Here is a 20,223-nt window from a genome sequence, read left to right as displayed (position 1 = left end):
CAAATACCAGACAATTAAAATGTCGTGCTGTGCGCTTGAATGTACTAACAGAACTTCCAAGAAGTCTAAAATGATAATATTATACATGTTAATCCCGTTCGTAGGTGTTTGTGTGCTTGGTAGCTTAGCTTATTACTTATTAGCCAGCTAAGGACGTAATCCTTTATATATATATATATATATACATTTTAGTTTATGATTCAGCCTTGGGTAAGACTTCTATAGTCTGTGGCTATGACGCCCATAATGCTAAACGGGAGCAAATGTTAATAGGGGACCCAATTATCCCAGTGGTGGCCGCCGGAGCTAACGGAGCCGCAGGGGGCTAGCTCCAGCCGGCGTCCCGGAGCTAGCTCACTGCGGCTCCGTTAGGTCCGGGCGATGGAGTCTGTCGTTATAACTGGAGATCAAGGAATGCAGCGAAACGCAGACTTGGTTTGCCTGCTGCGGGCCATCGGAAGGGGGGCTGCAGGAGAGGGTAGGGGCGGGCCGGAACGCGCCGTCTTAAGGGGGCCGCAGTAGGCGTTTTGGCGAATGAAGAACACATCCGCCAGACGTAGAAAGCTGGGTCGCTGTGCTGAGACGTGGGGATGGGCGTAAACATGTTGGTCCCCAGCAGGAAGGAGCGCTGCCCGGCCGCAGGTGAAGGCACAGCAGCGGCGGCAGTGGCGTCGCCTGGCCTGGGCATTCAGGGCTTCAGTTCTTTCTGTATCCGCGGACAATTCTCCCTCAATAATATAATTGACCGTGCTTTACGTGAACCTCATCATGACACAAGAGAGGACGGCAGGACTGTAATTTCCCGTGTTCAGTGAATGCAATAGAGGCATGACACCAGACCAATCAGAGAGTTGCATGGAAATAAACGTGTGCTTGTGTCATTCAAGCTTGGATCTGTGTCTGTGTGGCAATAGTGCATTTAGTGTGATCGAGAGAGAGGGAGGAGAGAGAGGGAGAGGGAGAGAGAGAGAGAGGGATGGGTGGCAGCAGGGACCGTGTTGTTAGCATCTGGTGGTTAGCTAGCTGCACTAACAGACATAAGGAGCTCTTTGTTCCACAACAAGCTGGAGGAGAGTCCTCTCCTCTCAGATTGAGAGACTCAGGTGAAGTAAAGGACTCTGAGTGTTTAGATAGTTCACTTTAGTCTTGCATTCACAACTAATAGTCGCTTCTCAGGTGCGCACTAGACGACAGTTTGTTACATTGTTTCACTTTTCAAAAGGTTTGGTTTGCGTTCACACGGGCAAAACTCAAACAGACTATAAACTTTAAACACAAGTCATGTGCACGGAAATGCTGTTCAACCATTGGTCAGACATTAAAGGCCACATGTCATGCTTTTCCGGTTATTACCCGTCCCCTTGTGTGTTATGAAGGTTTTTCTGCATGTAAACGGTGTGAGTCAAAACCCTCAAAGTACACCCTGTAGCGAGTAAAACTCTAAAACATTGAATACCTCCCCAAAACGCCTCGTTGGCGAAAAGTAATCATGAGGTCATCGTCATTTGATTCTTCCGGGTACGGGTCCATTTAGTTCCGGGTACGTGCTTTCGTAAGCCATACTTGCCAACCTTGAGACCTCAGAAATCAGGTGCATTTAAAAACCACCGCGGGGAGGGGGGGGAGGGGACTGTATTAGATTAACATCTACACATGCTTATTGTAGTTGTAAGTGCATTGTCTTGCAGCCTGTAGCACCATCCTTGATGGAGCATATGTGTGGGCTGGACCTGTATTTTTCAGGAAAGGAGTGAGCAGAGGGTATAGTTGTCGATTCTTGTTCTGTTTTCTGTGACTATCTGCCTCACCCTCTCAAACTTCCAGTTGCGCACGCTACTAAAGAGACGCGCTACCATGGAAACCAAACAATGGTGTAGCTGTATTAAAGTCCGAGTGGAAACAGTCCTGAGTAAATCTGATTTTTTCAGAAATCGGGAGAAATATGACCCCGGGAGGAAACCGGGAGAGGGCAATGAAATCGGGAGTCTCCCGCGAAAATCGGGAGGGTTGGCAAGTATGTCGTAACCACGTACTCGGAACTAAATGGGCCAATCCGTGGAGCCGTTACGTTACGTCCGCCGAGCCGTTACGTTAAGCCCCCGCTGATTGGTCCAAATTGACCAATCCACACACACACTCAGTGCAGGCAGCCCTGCTGATTTCTGCTCCCTGCTGCAGGCTGATAACAGACAGTGACAGTTGGGATCGCGCGAAATTCTCTCTGCAGACCCATTCTCACAGCATTTATCCACCTATAAACCTTTTTCTTACTCAATATCAAGCCACACTTATTGTTTTTATTTCGGCTGTGACTTTGTGTGTGTTCAGGTGGAGTTTGGCTGTGTTTGGCTGTCTATCTCTAAACAAGGAAATCACGGAGGGGGGGGGGGGAGCTGCAGCGAGCCGTTTAGTGGAGAAAGTAGGCTTGTTTGAGACGCGTTGCGGCTCGCCTCGAAAGTAGACGAGAATAGCCGATCGCAGCCGGGGGAGGTCTCAAAAAGCTCGCCTGAAGTCGGACAGGTCCGAGTCGGCTTCTTCTTCTACTTCTTCGCCTTCTTCTTCTTCTTCTCTCGGTTTTTTGGCGGATTGCAAACCACTTAAGGTGCATACCGCCACCTCCGGAGTCGGCTTGACTCGGTTTGCATTTATAAAGAATGCACACATACGTTTAATCGTTAATGTCAGATATGTACTAAGTAAATACATTTGTTCCTGCTCAAGATTAGATTCAAATGTATTGTTATTGCACATATTACAGGTACTGAGACAACGAAATGCAGTTTAGCTTCCAACCAGGAGTGCAACAAGCAGTAAAGTGAAAAGTAATGTACACAATCTACAGGATAAAATATAGAATGAATTGAATGATGAATAAACAGTGAGAGGTATGAATACACTAGATATACACAGCAGCCTGTGAGCAGTATGAACAGTGTGTATGAATATGCTAAGATATATAAAGTATGAAAACGGTAAGCAGTGCAAGTATAGTATAACATATATAGATATTAATTTCATGATGATAAACATTGTGGAACAATGATGAAAAATGTGAATGGAAGTGGCGACGTAAAACTGACACAAAACAACAACAAACTTTTGCAGAGCCAATGGAGAGCTTCATCAGCAGTACGGGGTAAAAACCGCCAATGAGCGCTCAGCTCAAGATACCAGCGAGTCGTTTCCCATCAAGCATTTCGCCTCCGCAGCCCGTGGAGAGGAACTGCGGCGCTTCGCCGCGCCTCGCTCTCAAGGCTGCGGGCGTCTTTGTCCCGCGAGATTTCAACGTCTCATGTGAGCGAGCCTCCAGAGCAAGTCGGACAAAATGACTAACAACGCAACGCACGAGCAAGACGTTGATCGAAATTGCGCAGGTCTGCGCAGGTCTCGCTTGTCTCAAACAAGCCTTTTGAATACTGCTGAATACACATACTTTACAGAGATGCTGTATGCGAAACCAATGTGAGTTTGGAAAATTGCACAGTATGTTTCTATTTTAGTATACCTCAACAATGGAATTATGATCAGTGGAAATGGCCATGACACCTCTCCTTTAAGGTGGTAAAAACGTAAATCCCGGCAATTTCTACCGGAACGTTACGATTCCTCCGTTTCATTAGTATCGGTACTTTAAGAATGACGGGGAAAGTACTCCGGTGAGAAAGCACAGTTTTAATAAGAGCCGTGTGTGTTCAGCCCTCTGCTTCCACTCCCTGCACTGCTGCACCCGCGCCTGCAGTCCCTCCCCTCTCAAGCACGCTCTAAGTCCCGCCCCTCTCTCGTGCACGCGCTAGCTGCCAGAGCATGTTAGAAAGCGAGAAGCATGGCTGCAAGTGGGAGGTGCAACTGCCGCTGCGCCTTGGCTTGTTGACAAAAAAGACGCCAGAAGCGAAAAACAAAAAAGTTGTTTATAGATGATGCTTAATTGTATTTAATACAAATTCTAGTCATTTATTTAATTTATTGTTCTCATTGTTTAAAAGTTTGTGTTATGGTTATGGTTCTGGTGTGAAATAAAGCACAATAATTACATTTAAGACTGTTTCCCTTTTTTTAAGAAAAGTATCGAAAAAGAATCGGAATCGCAATTCTTGACTTGGTATCGGTATCGAAACCAAAATGTTGGTATCGTGACAACCCTACTACACTGGTGACCCTGACTTAAGTCTCGCTGAATTTTCCGAGATTGGACTGAACATGGCTATTGAGGCCATTTTTTCGCAGACTGCCGGAGATTGTTGGAGATGTCCGTGGCTGCCACGTCCGTAATCTTTCCTTCTGTCCTTGACCCTTACATCAGACAAGAAAAAACTTCCAAAGAAACCCGTCAGTCAACGGTGGCAAAAGGGAAGAAAGTGGGTGGGATAAGACATAACATTTTGTGTGCCTTTAAGTTGGTGCAGTTGTACGTTTTCAATGTAACCTTGCTTCTCTGAGTGGCCTTTCTGACTTCCTTAAATATAGAACTTGTGCGGAAACGACCTCCCTGTTGTCAGGACACATCAATACCCATAAAGGGGGGGGGATGGGGGGGCACCTCATTTTTTCCAAGGAGAACCCAGTGTCTACATCACATCTGAATATTTCTCCCTCTCCAGCATTGAGGTGGGGGAAGAAATGAGGCTTAAATGAGGTTGACCTGCTGAAAGCCCAGACATAGCAGGAGGGAGTAGAGCCTGCCAGGCCCTGAACTCTTTTTATTCTGGCTTCAGCCACTTTTCCCATTTCTTCCTATGGCACATAAGAGACCTGTGTGCCGTATGTCTTCATCTAAGTTTTTTTGGGAGAGAGAAACTAATAAACTCTTCAATGACCCCATACTTCACACAGGCTACCTGTCAAGTCAAAATATTAGGTCAGTTGAAAACAATAATAATAAGTTGAACCTCATGTTTTTTTATCTAAACTTAATATTATACTTTCAACTGACCTAATACAATGAAATCTGCTACATTTAATTAAAGTCAACGTTTCAGTTTTGTAAGTGTGCTGGATGTTTTTTTTCGCCGGTCAACATGTCCGTTAAAGTTTAAATCTTCCGGACAAAATTAGAAAAGTGCCGGTCAGAGGTCTTCTTTGTTATATATTGAGCTTTAAAACAAATTGATTACGACTCTATATAATAATATAAGAATAATAAACGGAGCCTCTCTTTTCCTCCCCCTCTTCTGACAGCCCAGCAGCTGATCTATGAGCAGGAGACGTGGGGAGAGGGAGACGTGGGGAGAGGGAGGCGGGGCTATTTCATCCTTATCAGAAAATGATCGTATAGGCAGGGCGTACACACAGAGCCGTTTGCCCCCCCAGAGCGTTCCGTTTGCAGATCTATCCACCTCGGGACCCGTTGTCGTTTGCGGGGTCCGTTTCTATCGTTTTGTTACGGCGTGTGTAAACGAAAGGGCTATATGCAAGACAAACTACGCGGATACAACCCGTATCGTCCTCGTGTAAACGGGTAGCGTTACTACCACTAGCAGACACAATAGCTTCTTTCTTTTATCTCTTTAATTATCTGGCATGGTCTCAGACACAAGACGGCACAGCCACTCGTCTGTGTGCCGCCGCATCTCTTGACCTTAGTTCTTCACTGACCCAACGCTTTACACGGGCTACCAGTAAACACGTTAGCTGCAAATGCAAGCAACACACTTCAGAAGCAATCCAGGGTCCAAGCACCTTAGGTTGGCCCGAGGCTGAAAGGCCTTCTGGACAAGCAGGTCCCGTCCTTTCTGAACCGTCTATGGTTACTGTAAATGTTTCAACAAAAAAAGGCAAAATAAGGTTAAAACGATACACTCATAGTTTTGGTGAGGAAAAACTGTGAATGTTAACTGTGTGTGTGTGTGTTAGAAGTACTCCTCATTCAATCACCATTAAATGGCATCGCTGTTGCATCAGCTACATATGAGGTGTCGGATGTGATCTGTCATGAAACCTGAAAGCAGAGAAGTGATTAGGGAATGGGGGAGGAGTTTGACCCCAGTTGACCTTTTACTGTGACTGGATCTATCAAGTTTCATGCACTGATATAACCCTGTGTACACAGAAACATTCATGATCTACAAATCAATACACAGTGTGTATTTACCAGCAATCGGTGTTGAAATATGATGGACTGAATTCAACACTTCTTTGGTGTGTGTGTGTGTGTGTGTGTGTGTGTGTGTGTGTGTGTGTGTGTGTGTGTGTGTGTGTGTGTGTGTGTGTGTGTGTGTGTGTGTGTGTGTGTATGAGCTTGACATGGCTGCGAATATGATGATCATAATAAAAAAGTGCAGTAACCAATTCAGAGACAAGTGGAGAACTTTAGCCTGTGAGCTGCAGGAGAGGAACAGCCGCAGGGCAACATTTTTGACATCACACATTTCATTGAGAGACAAGTTAAAATCTTAACCGACCCAGTAATTGGAGACATTCAAGATGCTCCCTTCATAACAACAAATACTGGTTTAAACAGATCAAAGCCTCGCTCACATTTTGTAGGAACTGGCTTTGCCATCACTGTAGCCAATGAAACCCAGACTGATACTGAATGGAAAGAACACTGAATGGAAAGAACACATTCTGACTAGATGGAGGACATGTCTGTGCTGCGGAGGAGGTCACACCTTGGACTCGTGCAATCAGCTTGAAAAAGGAACACACAAAGAGAGGATAGGCTTCTTAGCACAATTGCAATAAACGAATTTCCTGTTCAAAATGTGGCTTCAAACGTCCAACCATTTATTCCTTCAAATGAATTATTCGAGCTTCCTCCGTGCATTCTGTTAAGCATATTTGAATAAGAACAAAGTCATGTTTCCGTTCATGTGTATATGACATCTTAAGAGTGGGCCTGAGTGTGAAAGAAACGTGGTGATGCTAATGAGCATGCGCAGAAATAAACGGTCAGTTTTCCAGGCCAAACTCAGTGAAATGTGGTTGTGTGTTTTTTCTGTCCGTTACAGCTAGTTAAGATGATGCTTACAAACTACTTTGTTTAACTACAAACGTGGTACTTCTGCTGAATATAATGTCTTACGCAACACATTCCTTTGATTGTAACACACTCACAGATCGAAAGAAAATTCCTTCAAAAGCATCACATTTCCACAAACAGAGCAGCGCAACTCCATGCGACAGAGCGGAGATACAGTGGAGATGTACAGTGGAGAATATGTGCACATTCAGTGGTAAGGCTTACCTGGCTGTGATCCGCGTTGAATGCGGCTTCTAAAACTGCAGTCTTTATTAACAGCCAGTGCTTACCTCCGTGAATTATTTCCAATGATTTCTTATCTCCATTCTCCTCCAATAGATCCTTAATCCATGCGCTATAATGATGATTCTTCTTCTGCTTGTTATTTTTTGTTGACAAAATATAGCTACAGCAGGAAACAAAAAATAATTGCTGAGATCAAAACTCTGTTGAAAAATAATGTAGTTTAATGAAAACTGGGATGATCAACTTATTTTCCTTAAACATAGTTATAATAAAAGCAATCATTAAACTTGCGGTCAACAAAAAGTACAACGACCCTGTGTCACCTTCTCTTCCACAAACACCTAACGCAGGTGAACAGGATTATTATGAGTGCCGCCCATATCCATGTGACCCAAACCAACCAATCAATAGATCAAACAAATATCTTATATTAAAACCATAGGATTAAAACAAAACGCATTACTACACACGTTTCATGGCTCCTACAACCTCCTTGTTAGAATGGAATCTTGCAATGAACACAGTAAACATTATATCCTTAAATATATCTACATCTCTCTCTAAATACCCTGTTACACTCATTATTTGTTCTCTGTGGTCCTAATAAATGACCACTTCCATGTCGAAGTGACACCCACAGTAGGACAAATATTTACCACAAGTTGAAGTATAGGGGAGACCAGGGACAGTTGTAACACTTTTTGGGTTTCCCCCAATATAAAAAAACATTTACACTAGGATAGCCATTTTGCTATATTATACATTTTCAATGTGGCAACTACTGAAACAATGTATTTAAGATGTTTCTATGAAATAAGTACAGGTTGGAAAATGTATTTTAAAAAATAAACTGTTAACACCGTCCCTGTGTACAGGGACAGTTGTAACACATGCCAGAGACGGTTGTAACATGTTAATAACGGTTACCTTTGTTCACACTACATGACAAAAAATAGGGAAAGCTGTCAATTTCTAAGGCAACAAGATTGTAATGGGGTTTCACACATCCCCCAACAAACAATGAACAATGAACAGAACTTCAAACAGAACACCAGATGGAATTAATCTGATTCACAGTTGTGGCAGGTGTAAAAGTCACTTCCATCTGTATAGATAGCCTATTCTACCTTAATGATGTAGACCTACCTCTTTTGAGCTGAGACCATAGTATTAATCAGCTGCCTTTCTCAAAAGCATCTCTTGCTCTGTTGAGAACACCTTCTTGGGTGTCCAGTAGCCTACTCTTTGGGGTGAATTTTGATCCCTGACTCTCCATGGAACCGGTACAGGGTGAGATGGCATATATCCAGGGACTTTGCCTCTGCCCTGACCAATTTGCCCTCCTGAACTTTGAGTTCACATTTGAGGCCCTCTGCATTAGAGGAAGTGGCACTCCCCTGTCTGTCTTCCTCTTTCTGATATTTGGCATACTGTAAACACACACACACACACACACACACTTTACTGTACAGTATGTTATTGTTTATATTTACAGGGACAATGCACACCAATCAACAATATTGATAATTCGAGCAAATGAGCCCTCATTGTAAATGTGCCATGTTACAACCGTCCCAGGTGGTCCGTGTTACAACCGTTCCAGGTGGTCCGTGTTACAACCGTCCCTGGTGGTCCGTGTTACAACCGTCCCAGGTGGTCCGTGTTACAACCGTCCCAGGACCACCAGTCATGTTTTCACCCCCTGTGAACCTGCCTGATTGCTAGCTTGACCCATATTTAGCTATATGTTTAGCTTACAAAACAGTGCTTCTAATAATACTAGTTTGGATTCCTAGACATTTGACCTCAAGACAGTGTCCAAAAAATACATCATATCATTTTTGTTAATGTTTTACCTAAGAAACACACTTTTCCTGATATCTTTCGCGACAGATTTAAACGTGGCTCCTTTTTTTCACAGCAATCTTTCCATCTAACTGAGCATGTGCAGAGTGAGTTTCATCACTCTAGCTTGTTTGTGATTGGAGATATTGAAGGCGTTACAACTGGCCTGTGTTACAACTGTCCCTGGACTCCTACAAACGCTATTGGCCAACTCCATCACTCCATTTCACCATCACATGTGTTTTTATATACAAAGCGACTTTTTAATGTTCTACGGCATCAGCTCCACCACCTCCCTCAATAGACGCGTCCAGAACGCAGCCGCCAGACTCCTCACCCACACCAAATCATGGCATCACATCACCCCGGTCCTCAAAGAACTCCACTGGCTTCCCGTCTCTCACCGCATCCACTACAAACTCCTGGTCCTCACATACAAAGCCCGCCACCATCCACCTCACTGACCTCCTCATCCTCTACCAACCCCCCCGGTCCCTCAGATCCACCTCAGCCGGTTTGCTTTCCACCCCCAAGGCCAAACTCCGGAGCTCTGTCTGTCGTTCGTCTTCGTCTGTCCTTCTCTCCCCCCCCCCCTTCCAAACTGTAAAGCGACTTTGAGACTTGAAAAGGGCTATATAAATTCAATTTATTATTATTATTATGGACACTTTTCCCAGTTATACATGATGATAAGATAACGGAGGGGGACCTTCTGGCTCAGAAGAACCCCAGACTGATGTCCCTGGTCATTCAAAGTCAGCGCGGGCTTTATAAGGAGGACACAATCATGCAACAGGTTTAAAGTCACTTACTTTAAAGGTGAGTTCTCCAGTAGATGATCTGTAGTTTAAGATGACCGTTCAACCAGTGGAGCTTCTGTTTCCCAACCGGACAATGTTGGATTCTGTCTCAGAGTTTAATCTTTCTTTCTTTTGTTGATTTAAAGTGTGGCAGCTGTACTCACTGGCACATGTGCACTCACTTTGACTCTGAGCACTGCATGTCTATAAATGGAGCTCATGTCCTGCCTGCCTGCCCACCCCACTCTCTCTCTCTCTCACACACACACACACACACACACACACACACACACACACACACACACACACACACACACACACACACAGTTTGATAGAACCTCATATCGCCAGTGGTTGTAGAACTTGAATGTGTGTATTATAGGATGTACTTTTCTTATTCACTTGACACTCTAAGTGTGTCCTTCCGGAAAAGCACCTGTCACCAGCGACACTGACATACTGGGGGGGAGGGAGGGGGGGGAGCTTACTCACTAGTCCCACCATGTGGTTAGCTGTAGTATGATCAGCTTTGAAACATTTATTTCTAACATTGTTGAACACCTAATCACACAATTTAACTGTAAATAAATGTGATTATATATACAGTCTTTGTCCCACCAACACAGTAAATGGGCCTCAGCCAATCAGAGGGACTGTGGTATGTAGTGTCCAAAGGCATAACACCTGACCCCAAATTGCTCCCGTAGGCACGTTAACTGTATGGAAGTGAAAGTAAATCGCTTTGGATAATAGTCTGGACATTTTAAATTTTGTAAATTTTGTACCCAAGCCAGCACATTCGATTAAAATTATATATATATATTTTTTAAACTGCATACTTCTGCAATGTATATAGTGTCACATGTATGTATTACATTTTACTTTTTCTACGGGTCTATTAGAGTATAAAAATGTATGTTGAATTTTATATTGTGTATTCTTAAGATACTATTTTGATATATATCTTCTGTACTGTTGATTTGTATATATTTACTGTTCATGTTTATTTTGTATTATATTTTAACTTGTGTAATACCCGTTAACCTTCTGCTGAAGATGAATGAATGAATAAAGTTGATGTTATCTAATATGATCTAATCTAGTCATCACACGCTTGCACTCGTGCTGCCATTTTTCACATACAAGCGGGAAATTCTGAACTTCAACACTAACCACTGCAGAGGTTTTTATTTTACCTATCTGGAGCTTTTTTATCTTGTCAAACAATTACAGCACAATAAGATTCTACCCCATATTATGTATTCTTCTTTTAGTCCTGTAACATCATTTTCAAAGACAGCAAACTCTCTAACAGCAGAATGAACTAGAAAATAGTTAGAAAAAAAACAAAACCAAAATAGTGCTCCTTCATTGAGTGTCAGTAAAATGATAGTTGTTGGTGAGAGGGAGACAGATATGACGTCATCATTATTAACTTCTTCAATTCAACCTTTATTCAAACAGGTGAGTCAGCCAGGTACAACTTTCATTTCTAGTGACAGTCTGGAACCAAAAGGCCTTTCACTCATTTTCTTCGTGAAGATGTGTGAGCTAACAACTATAATAATAACAATGAAGAACGCTGTAAACAAAGTTGTTTTGTGTTTCTTCTGTTAAAACAAAATATATATATATATATTGCAACAAACATCTCTCTCAGTCGTTTTGCAGTTTTCAAGCTATTGTGTGATTCATTGAGCAAAAATTAAAAATAAAGCAAAACTACGGGCAACTAAAGGTACAGTATATACTATATATACTATATGTTTAAATAATTATCTGGCAGTAGTGATTAAAACAACAATTTAAATTAAATAAAAAACAAATAAAAAACCCACAAACTGCCTGGAACACAACAGCTCCAAAGAAACCAGCTTCATGTTTTTATGAAATGGTGTCATAAAGAGCCTATGAATAAATATATGGGCCAATTTGAGGGAAAACAATGTTTGAAATCTGACATTTGGGCATAAAGGCGCAATGTTGTGAGAAATAGAATCATGCTGTAATGAGAATGAAGTCTCCGTTTTGAATGAAGTGGCACTTTTTGGAGGAAAGTCATGAAACGATGTGATCATTTATAATGTAAGAATCAACTGGAAATTAGAAGACAACAGAGTAACAGATTTATAATGGAAAGCAGCAATATGATGTGTAATCACTTTGAAACATTAAATTGCAAGAATTAAGTGGCAACTTTACAGGAAGAAATCACAGCATTACTGGAACAAATGTGCAATTATACTATGTTATGCAATAATATTGATACATATTACAAGAATATAGACACAACTTTATGTAATGCTCTTCTAGTCTGTGTCAGCAGAAAAATGTAATATTAGTTGTACTTGTATCTTCCGTAATTATACTCATTGTGGCCAAATGTCATAGACAAATAAGTCATTTCGAACTACATGAATCCAAAAAGTCGCACAAATAAAAAAATCCCTTCAATGGCAAACAGAGTGAGATGGCTACAGGAAATGGCTGAATCGCACAAAGCTTTTAATGAAACGCTGACTCAAAGCAGGCCTCTCCATGACTCATGAGGAATATATCACAGCGGTGCTTAAAGAATTCAAATCATTTGCAGTACACTCTGAGGTACAACTCAAGCAGTAGTGAAAGTAATACACACAGACAGTGTATAACAAAAATAAGTATATTCATCTGTTACGCTTACATTCACGTAGCAGATGACGCTGACCGTACCTGCAAGTGCACAACCTGCTGCACTGAGAACACTGAAAGTTTGACTTCATTCAAATGTATTCTGTCAAAATGTTCCACATAAATGTATTAGGTTAGTTGAAATCAATAATATTAAGTAGAACCTAATATGTTTGAATTAAACTTGATATTATTGCTTTCAACTAACCTAATACATTTGTGTGTAATCTGTTGATATTATAGATATAATTAAAGTCAAAGTTTCCGTTTTTAAGCGTGTGTTTCAACATAACTAATAAAGTCAACATGTGTGAAGGCTCGGCTTCAGCGTGTGAAGCCTCAGGATGTCAAGTTACTTTAAGACTTTCTCAGCTTTTCAAGGTCAGTAACAATCAGAGAAAAGACAAAGGAGGATGAAGGACTGGCCCTTTAAATGCTGTGGTCACCTATTCGGAAGCTATTACCACCTGCAGAACCCCCCCGCTGTACATACTGTACGTCCACACTGTAATTGACAGTCTAGACTCAGGCTGAACTTCTGATGTGGTTAGAAATGTGTGACGTGTGCTGACATGCAGGTCTGTCTTCACAGGTTAAATGCTTGTCTTAGTCTAATGTACAGTATCTACAAGGAAGGTGGAACAATAATACTTTAAGACTGTTGTTGAGGAGTTTGATAGTAGAGCTGGCCTTATTACTTGTTACTGACCACAGATTATTACTGGTGAAGTACAATGTAGAGGTAAATCTGGTGTGTGTGTGTGTGTGTGTGTGTGTGTGTGTCAGATCCACTAACCAGACATTTGTATCCAAAAAGGTGCTAAGTGTAGCATTTAACCACCGAAACAGCATCAACAAGCTGTTAGAATGATACACAAACATATTCCTGCTGCACACATTGTTCTGATTTTCCTATCGTTGCCTTTTTAAATTGAAGTAGTAATAACTTTCACCACTTCCACACTTTGATGTTTGTTAACAGAAGTGGATCATTAAATAAATTGGGTTGCACCAAACAAAGCAGTTACTGCGTAACTGAAAATACATCAAATTATATTTTACAAAAACACAATATATCCCAATAATCTCACAAAAAATATTGTGAATGGTTGGCCTACTGTAAAACACGACAATACGACTAACTAATAACTTCTTGTAGACTTTATCTGATGGGACAGATGTTCTGATCAATAGATTTACACATTACTTTATTAACATTTCTTTAGTTTGATTGGCATTCTACATTTGGTAAATGACTAGTTGTAAGCTAGCTAGCCGTCACAGAGCGTGACACAGACTAGGTTTTAGGCCAGCTGATGCAACCTGAGTGAAATACTCGGGAAAGAATCAATGTGATAAGCTGGGAACCATAACGATCTACATTATTCTCTACGCTGGCTGTCTTAAAACTTTACAACACAGAAACAGATTATAGCATGCTAACATGCTAATGTTTATCATTAACCTTCTTAGAATGCAGAGGTTAGCAGGTTAGCAGGCTACGCTATCATTAGTGTACAGCTTTAGAGCTATCATATTACACTCTGGGTGCGTTTGACATACATTAGGATTCCTGGAGCCAATGATTGAAATGCTACACACAGCACATTTGAGGGTAAAGGAAGAGATGCTGTCCGTTACCTGTTGTTTTCCGATTGTCTGTTGGCCAACTATTTTACTCTTTATCCCTCACACACTCAGCCCTCTGCATGCTATTCCAACAGTCTTTCAGATGTTCTTTCTTCTTCCCCCCACAGTCCAGCCATCCTCTCTTCCTCCCATCACTCCCAGAAGATGTTGGTGATGTCAGAGTCCAGGCTGAAGATCCAGATCAGTAGCGGAGCTGAGATCAGGACAAATGACCAGGACACGCCGTTCAATGACTGCCGTATCCTCGCCATCAAGCCCGGGCTCACCCCCGTCCTCCGCTGCTCCTCTTCCTCTTCCACGGTCTGTTTGAGAGAAGGATTGCAACAAAGGGTAAAAAAAGACCTTATAGAGTGGTGCAGGGATGATTTATTTGTGTAGGCCAACACAGAAGTTAGCATCATAGGTTCTTGGTAAGGGTTTTTCAATTGGATAATGAAGTTAACACATTTTGTTCAGCAGGATAATCTCCGCATTTTATGAATTTTGAAGTGTATATGCAATAAGGCTGTGCATCTTCACTGGTCTCACGATTCGATTACGATTATCCTGTCACCGATTCGATTCGATATCCCGATGCATCACGATGCATACCAAGGTGTCGCATCCTCAATTTTCTATATCACTGCACATGGCTTCTTTTTCATCATGCAGTAAATACATATTAACTATTTTTATTATTTAGAAAGTGCTTCAGAAATCAATAACATAAATGTCTTGACATTAATTTATAAACCATGATAAATCAATTGTATAGCTGTTGCATCCCTATACAGTATCTGTGTGTGAAGTTGTTCCATCCTCAAAAACAAAAAACTAATGCTTCTGCGGTCTAGCTGCATTCTTGCAAGGGCCTTCTGTTAAAGAAAGGACACTGAAGGTCCTGGATGTGGCATCACGAACATGACTTGAGTCTGAACACAGCAGACAACAGGAGTATTTACAACAGCATAAATCTAAAATAGTGCATGTGGGTGCACACTTACATTCTCTATCTTACTGTTACATACATCCCATGATTGTAGGAGATTAAGTTAGCTTCATCATATCTCAATCAGTGATTAAGTGAATAATAAAGTTTCTATCAGGTTACTATCAGCCTGTCAGTCATTATTTTCAGGGGGGGGCGGGGTTTGGAGGAACAGAGAGTGCGGAAGCTTTTTCCTCCTGCCTTCACAAACTTTACACAAGTATATCGTCTGAAAATAGCAAGAGGACATTCATACTCTGCAATCCAAGACTCAACTAAATCCACCAAAAACCTGACATGATTGTAACGCGAGTATTTCTTTAAAACATAAATCCCTCCCTGTGTCTCTGAGCCGCAGCGACACGGAGTGATTCAGAGCGGGTTTTTCTGCTGTTGGTTCTGGACTGGTGTTCTTGTGTTGGTGGATAAAGCAGACTGCTCCGTGTTTGGTGTCGCTGTCACATCTGTTCCCTGATCTCTGCGTCACCGACCAATTTGATATTAAAGTGACAGAAAAAAAACTTTTTTTTTTTTTAAATCAGGAAGCAACGTTACTACGCTACAATCGATTATGATGATTATTATCCTTAATATGCAATCTCTGGGAGATAAAAACTAACGGTAGCTATAAACAACTAAAGGTGGAAATATTGATATCTTAAATAAACCACAGACCTTGATTCGGGCATTTCATTAAAAAAAAACAGAAAAAATAATCAATTGCTTCAAGATGAGGGAGCACGGAAGTAGTAAATTAATCAAAAACAGGATTTTTGGGTTTAGGACTCATTCCTGCACCACTCTATAGCATTAACAGAAGCTCTCATGATCTTCTCACCTGCATCTGGCTTCCTGGCTCAATGTAGTTGCGGGCCAGGAGCTTTAGAGCTTCATCCATCAAGATGACAGGAAGAGACATCTTCAACACCACCACCCACTGAGGCCAGGACAGAGGGCGTATCTGGAAGATCATCTGAAGCCACAGACAGAGGGTGGGAGGAAGTTTAAGTCAAGGATGGATAATAAGTGTAGGCCAAAATATATTGATGAGTGCATGCTTACCGGCAGTGGGTCTACATATAGAATGAGGAAGTGTAGAGCCATGGACAGACAGATGGCTCCCACCAGCCAGGGGTTTGACCAGGGAGGCATTTTCAGCAGGGACTGGTTCTCTGAAAGACTGGACAGCACCATAGAGTTTAGAACATCTCTTTCCTGGATCTACAGCCTTAAGAAACCATTACAGTCACATGGAATTCATCACAGTGACACAAACTGAAAAAACTGAAACATTGGCTTAATTGATTATGTCAACAAATGTCACATAACTGTATTAGGTTAGTTAAAGGCAATAATATTAAAGCTCACCTATTATGCTATATTTGAACAATATATTATAGGGCCATATCTATACAAAACATGTCTCTGAAGTGTTTTGCTCAAAATACCAAACAGATCACCCATTGTAGCATGCCTCATACCCCTCTATTTCAGCCCTGTTACTAAAGTGCTGTTTCTTAGTCTGGCCCTTTAAATGTAACAGAGCTGCTTCTGGCCACGCCCCTTTGGAGCGTCCGTCCGCATGCAAGCAGTGAGCTCTGTGGAGAGAAGGCTGTCTACCAGCAGAAACTCAGCTAAACGCTGCCGTGATTAAACGCCATATTATGTTCCAAACCACATCAAGGATTATTTCTGAAACAGTATGGAGCTCAAACACTTTCTCTCTCACGGGTTTACCACAAGGACAGAACCTTTTTATATCCTGCTATTTAAACATACTCTCTCCAGTACAGCGTTAGCTCTGACTGTTAGCGATGCTTGCTAATGTAAACACAGACAATAGTACTTCCAAAACACGTCGTGCATTGTTTCTGATACAGCACATAGCTTGACATGTTCTTTATTCAGTGTTTACCGCTATAACAGTGCCATTATATGTGTTATATATACAACAACTTCACTCTGAGTCACTCTCGTAGACATCCTGCTGAATACACAGACACACAGCTGAGGGGGGGATTCAGCGACTGTATATGGGGACCATAGGTCCGGGCGGGACGTTGCCAGGAGTTCAATGTAAAGCCGGCCCACAGTTTAGTAATGTCTTCATGACCGCAGCAAAGCTGGATCAGCTCCGTTGTACCCCCGTTTTTTAGAGATGTGGGTAAGGAGGACAAGAGAGAGGGTTGTATTTTCAGACACTTTGTGAGTGTCCTTACACATCGGGGACACATATTTATGTATCAAAAAAAGTGCATTTTGCATAATAGGTGATCTTTAAGTTGAACCCTAATATTTAAACAGAACAACACTGTAGGAAATGTGCTTGTGTGTGCAGATGTATTTGTTTTATTTTACCTGTTCAAGGCGTTGCACATCTCTATGGTAACCAGGACAGACAGAGCCATCGTCATGGGATAAGGAGACTCAAAGATTGAACACTGCACACCAGCAAACTCAGCGTGGCCTTCACTGCACTGCAGGTAGTGGGACTGATGAGGAAACAGTAATTTTTTACGACATACCATACTATGCCTTTTTTAAAAATTATTATTATTATTTTAAACACATTTGACCCTGTACCAATATTTTTCAATTGTTTATATCTATTGCATTATATATCCTACAGTTTATCAATAAGTTGCCCTAAAGTTTTTAAGGTCACATATAATCATTTTGTCTGTCTAATGTGATGCAGTGATTTTCTAACTACTATTTTAGGCAACATGTTAACATTTGAATAACATGTAATACCATGTTAATGATCACACTTTAAGATTTCAATTGCTCACCCTTTTGTGTTAGCTCTACAAGAAATCAATTCCACTACAGAAGCATGACAGAAAATGAGTGATGGGGATATAGTGACGTGTTTACCAGTTGATAGAAGGACACTTTTGGTCCGTCGTGGGCTGCCATGAACCACCAGGCAGCAGCCCCCACAGTAGCAGCTCCCACATAACCTGCACAGAGAGGGGGTGGGTAACAGGACATTTATTTTGTATGTAGTAGAAACTGAGGATCTTATTTTCTGTTCTTGGCTCATGACTCACATCCGATGATGAGGTAGCGACAGAACAACCAGCTGGAGATCAGAGGCTCTTTGGAGGTTCTGGGGGGACGGGACATGATGTCTAGGTCTGGAGGGTTGAAGCCCAGAGCCGTTGCTGGGAAGCCGTCAGTGACAAGGTTGACCCATAGCAGCTGGACTGGGATCAGTGCTTCAGGCATGCCCAGTGCTGCTGTCAGGAAAATACTGAGGAGAGAGGAAAGACAGATAAGAAGAAGTTACAATGACAAAACTATGTCATTTCCAAAGTTAGTACACCTTCGTCTTCTATCAGCTCTGTTACTCACCAAACCACCTCTCCTATGTTGGATGATATCAGATATCTGATGAACTGCTTCATGTTATTGTAAATGGCTCTGCCCTCCTCCACTGCAGCCACGATGGTGGAGAAGTTGTCATCAGCCAGAATCATCTCAGAGGCGGATTTAGCCACCGCTGTGCCGCTGCCCATAGCGATGCCGATCTCCGCCTTCTTCAGAGCAGGGGCGTCGTTCACACCGTCACCTGTCTGAATATTGCAGCAAATAAGATCTTTGGCAAACACACATTTATGGTACTTACACCTTTTGTTCAGCAGGATAACCGACATATATTAACACAAATGTTGTGATTTTTGAAGTGAAAATGCAATCCAGAAGTCAAATGCTATTAGGCTATTAACGAGCTACTTCACGGCCACATGTCTTCCCTAAAGGCAGCTTATGTTTGTGTGATGACATTTTGTTACAATCAATTCAGTCACTTAGACACATAGAAGCTTCAGACCAGGGTGGAATTGAGGGCTAGCTTTTGGTGGGACTTCTGAAAGACCACTCAAATGTCCCTGATTAAAGTATCAAGTGTGCCAGTTTGTTTGATTTCTGGCCCTTAACAGCAGTCTCAGTGCTCACTGATTAGAAGGGTGGTGCCCCACAGCTGTAGCCAACTGAGTAATCAAGACTGTCGTCTTTATAAACTAGCATTTACTTCAAGCCTCAGCTTCAGCATCAAACGGAGACGGACAAGATATAAAAGTTTAGTGGAAGGCAAAATGGAAGTGAATTAAACATTGTCTTGTCTTTGGATAACAGCGTCAGCTATATGAATATGATGCAGTGTCAATCAAATTCCCAAATTGGGATAAAGTAGATCTAATCTAATCCAATGAAATGTAGGCAATACCAATGCAATGTATTTACTGACGTATTTTATGTTAAGAAACATGAACATCTCTAAAGCCAATAATCACAGACCTTATTTCAGGCATCTAACCAAACACATGTTACATGACTCATTCCTGCACCACTCTATAACACCGACTCAAGTATGTGGCTGTGCTCTTACCATGGCAGTGATTTCATTGAGGCTCTGGAGGTACTCCACTATCCGGCTCTTGTGTGCCGGCTCCACCCGGGCGAAGCAGCGCACCGTCCTGCAGGCCTGGCGCTGCAGGTGGGGGGGCAGCTCGTCAAACTCCCTCCCTGTGAGGCCCCCATTGATCCCCAAGCCCTCCTGCTCCTCCTCCTGTTCTGTGATGATGCCCACCCTCCGACAGATAGACAGGGCTGTGCCTTTGTTGTCGCCTGGAAATAAAGGAATCATCAGCTAATCGTGTTAACACTTCATCCGTTTGATGCAAGAAGCCTTTTAGCTAAACTAAAGGAAGTATTGTATACATTATGTATTCATTGTTTTCTGCCAATTACTAAATACTCATTGCTTTCCAGTGCTCATATTCAAAATACAGATGTTTTAGTTTTCTGTATAAACAGATTATCTGGTGCTTTCTAACAAGATGCTAGTTAAGCAACTTCACCTTTGTTTGGGTTCATTTTGAATGAAGTACAAGGAACAATGTCATCATTTTGTCAACGCTCTTTCATATCTTCTCATTTGGGTAATACTCTCATATTCATTACCATTGAAACATATTCTGTCAATTGCACATACTTATTGTATTCTCATAAATTACATCATAATCACAGCATATGGAGTAATGTCAGATCCCTTTTGTTTAAGTTCTAAGGTCACTGCTTAC

General features: G+C 41.9%; 2 protein-coding genes across 8 annotated transcripts in view; both read right to left on the bottom strand.

Moving 5' to 3' along the window:
• The window catches only part of LOC307029985 (large neutral amino acids transporter small subunit 3-like), a 42,381-nt gene extending 32,301 nt beyond the window's left edge, over window positions 1–10,080 (bottom strand). For 2 of the 7 annotated variants that reach the window (XM_079666201.1, XM_079666202.1), the window contains exons 1-3: window positions 9,862–10,080; window positions 5,872–5,935; window positions 5,677–5,747 (exon numbers count right to left, since the gene is read on the bottom strand). Coding sequence is in view for 2 of the 7 variants with exons in the window: in XM_079666198.1 (XP_079522324.1) it covers window positions 7,249–7,364; window positions 8,351–8,370 (136 nt within the window). In the remaining 5 variants the exon portion in view is untranslated. Of the gene's footprint in view, window positions 1–5,676; window positions 5,748–5,871; window positions 5,936–7,248; window positions 7,365–8,350; window positions 8,386–9,861 lie in introns of those variants that run through there. The other 5 variants (XM_079666198.1, XM_079666199.1, XM_079666200.1 and 2 more) reach the window with 3 other exon arrangements.
• Window positions 10,081–11,277: 1,197 nt separating this feature from the next.
• The window catches only part of LOC307032459 (sarcoplasmic/endoplasmic reticulum calcium ATPase 2), a 34,099-nt gene continuing 25,153 nt past the window's right edge, over window positions 11,278–20,223 (bottom strand). Inside the window, exons 17-24 of the mRNA XM_079670439.1 lie at window positions 19,530–19,768; window positions 18,494–18,714; window positions 18,190–18,392; window positions 18,014–18,099; window positions 17,495–17,628; window positions 16,199–16,316; window positions 15,975–16,109; window positions 11,278–14,471 (exon numbers count right to left, since the gene is read on the bottom strand). Coding sequence (XP_079526565.1) covers window positions 14,301–14,471; window positions 15,975–16,109; window positions 16,199–16,316; window positions 17,495–17,628; window positions 18,014–18,099; window positions 18,190–18,392; window positions 18,494–18,714; window positions 19,530–19,768 — 1,307 coding nt within the window. The 3' untranslated portion in view covers window positions 11,278–14,300. The remainder of the gene's footprint in view (window positions 14,472–15,974; window positions 16,110–16,198; window positions 16,317–17,494; window positions 17,629–18,013; window positions 18,100–18,189; window positions 18,393–18,493; window positions 18,715–19,529; window positions 19,769–20,223) is intronic.

Source organism: Notothenia rossii (assembly GCF_949606895.1).
Source record: "Notothenia rossii genome assembly, chromosome: 1".
NCBI classification, from domain to species: Eukaryota; Metazoa; Chordata; class Actinopteri; order Perciformes; family Nototheniidae; genus Notothenia; species Notothenia rossii.
This window is presented reverse-complemented; position numbering and strand designations above follow the sequence as displayed.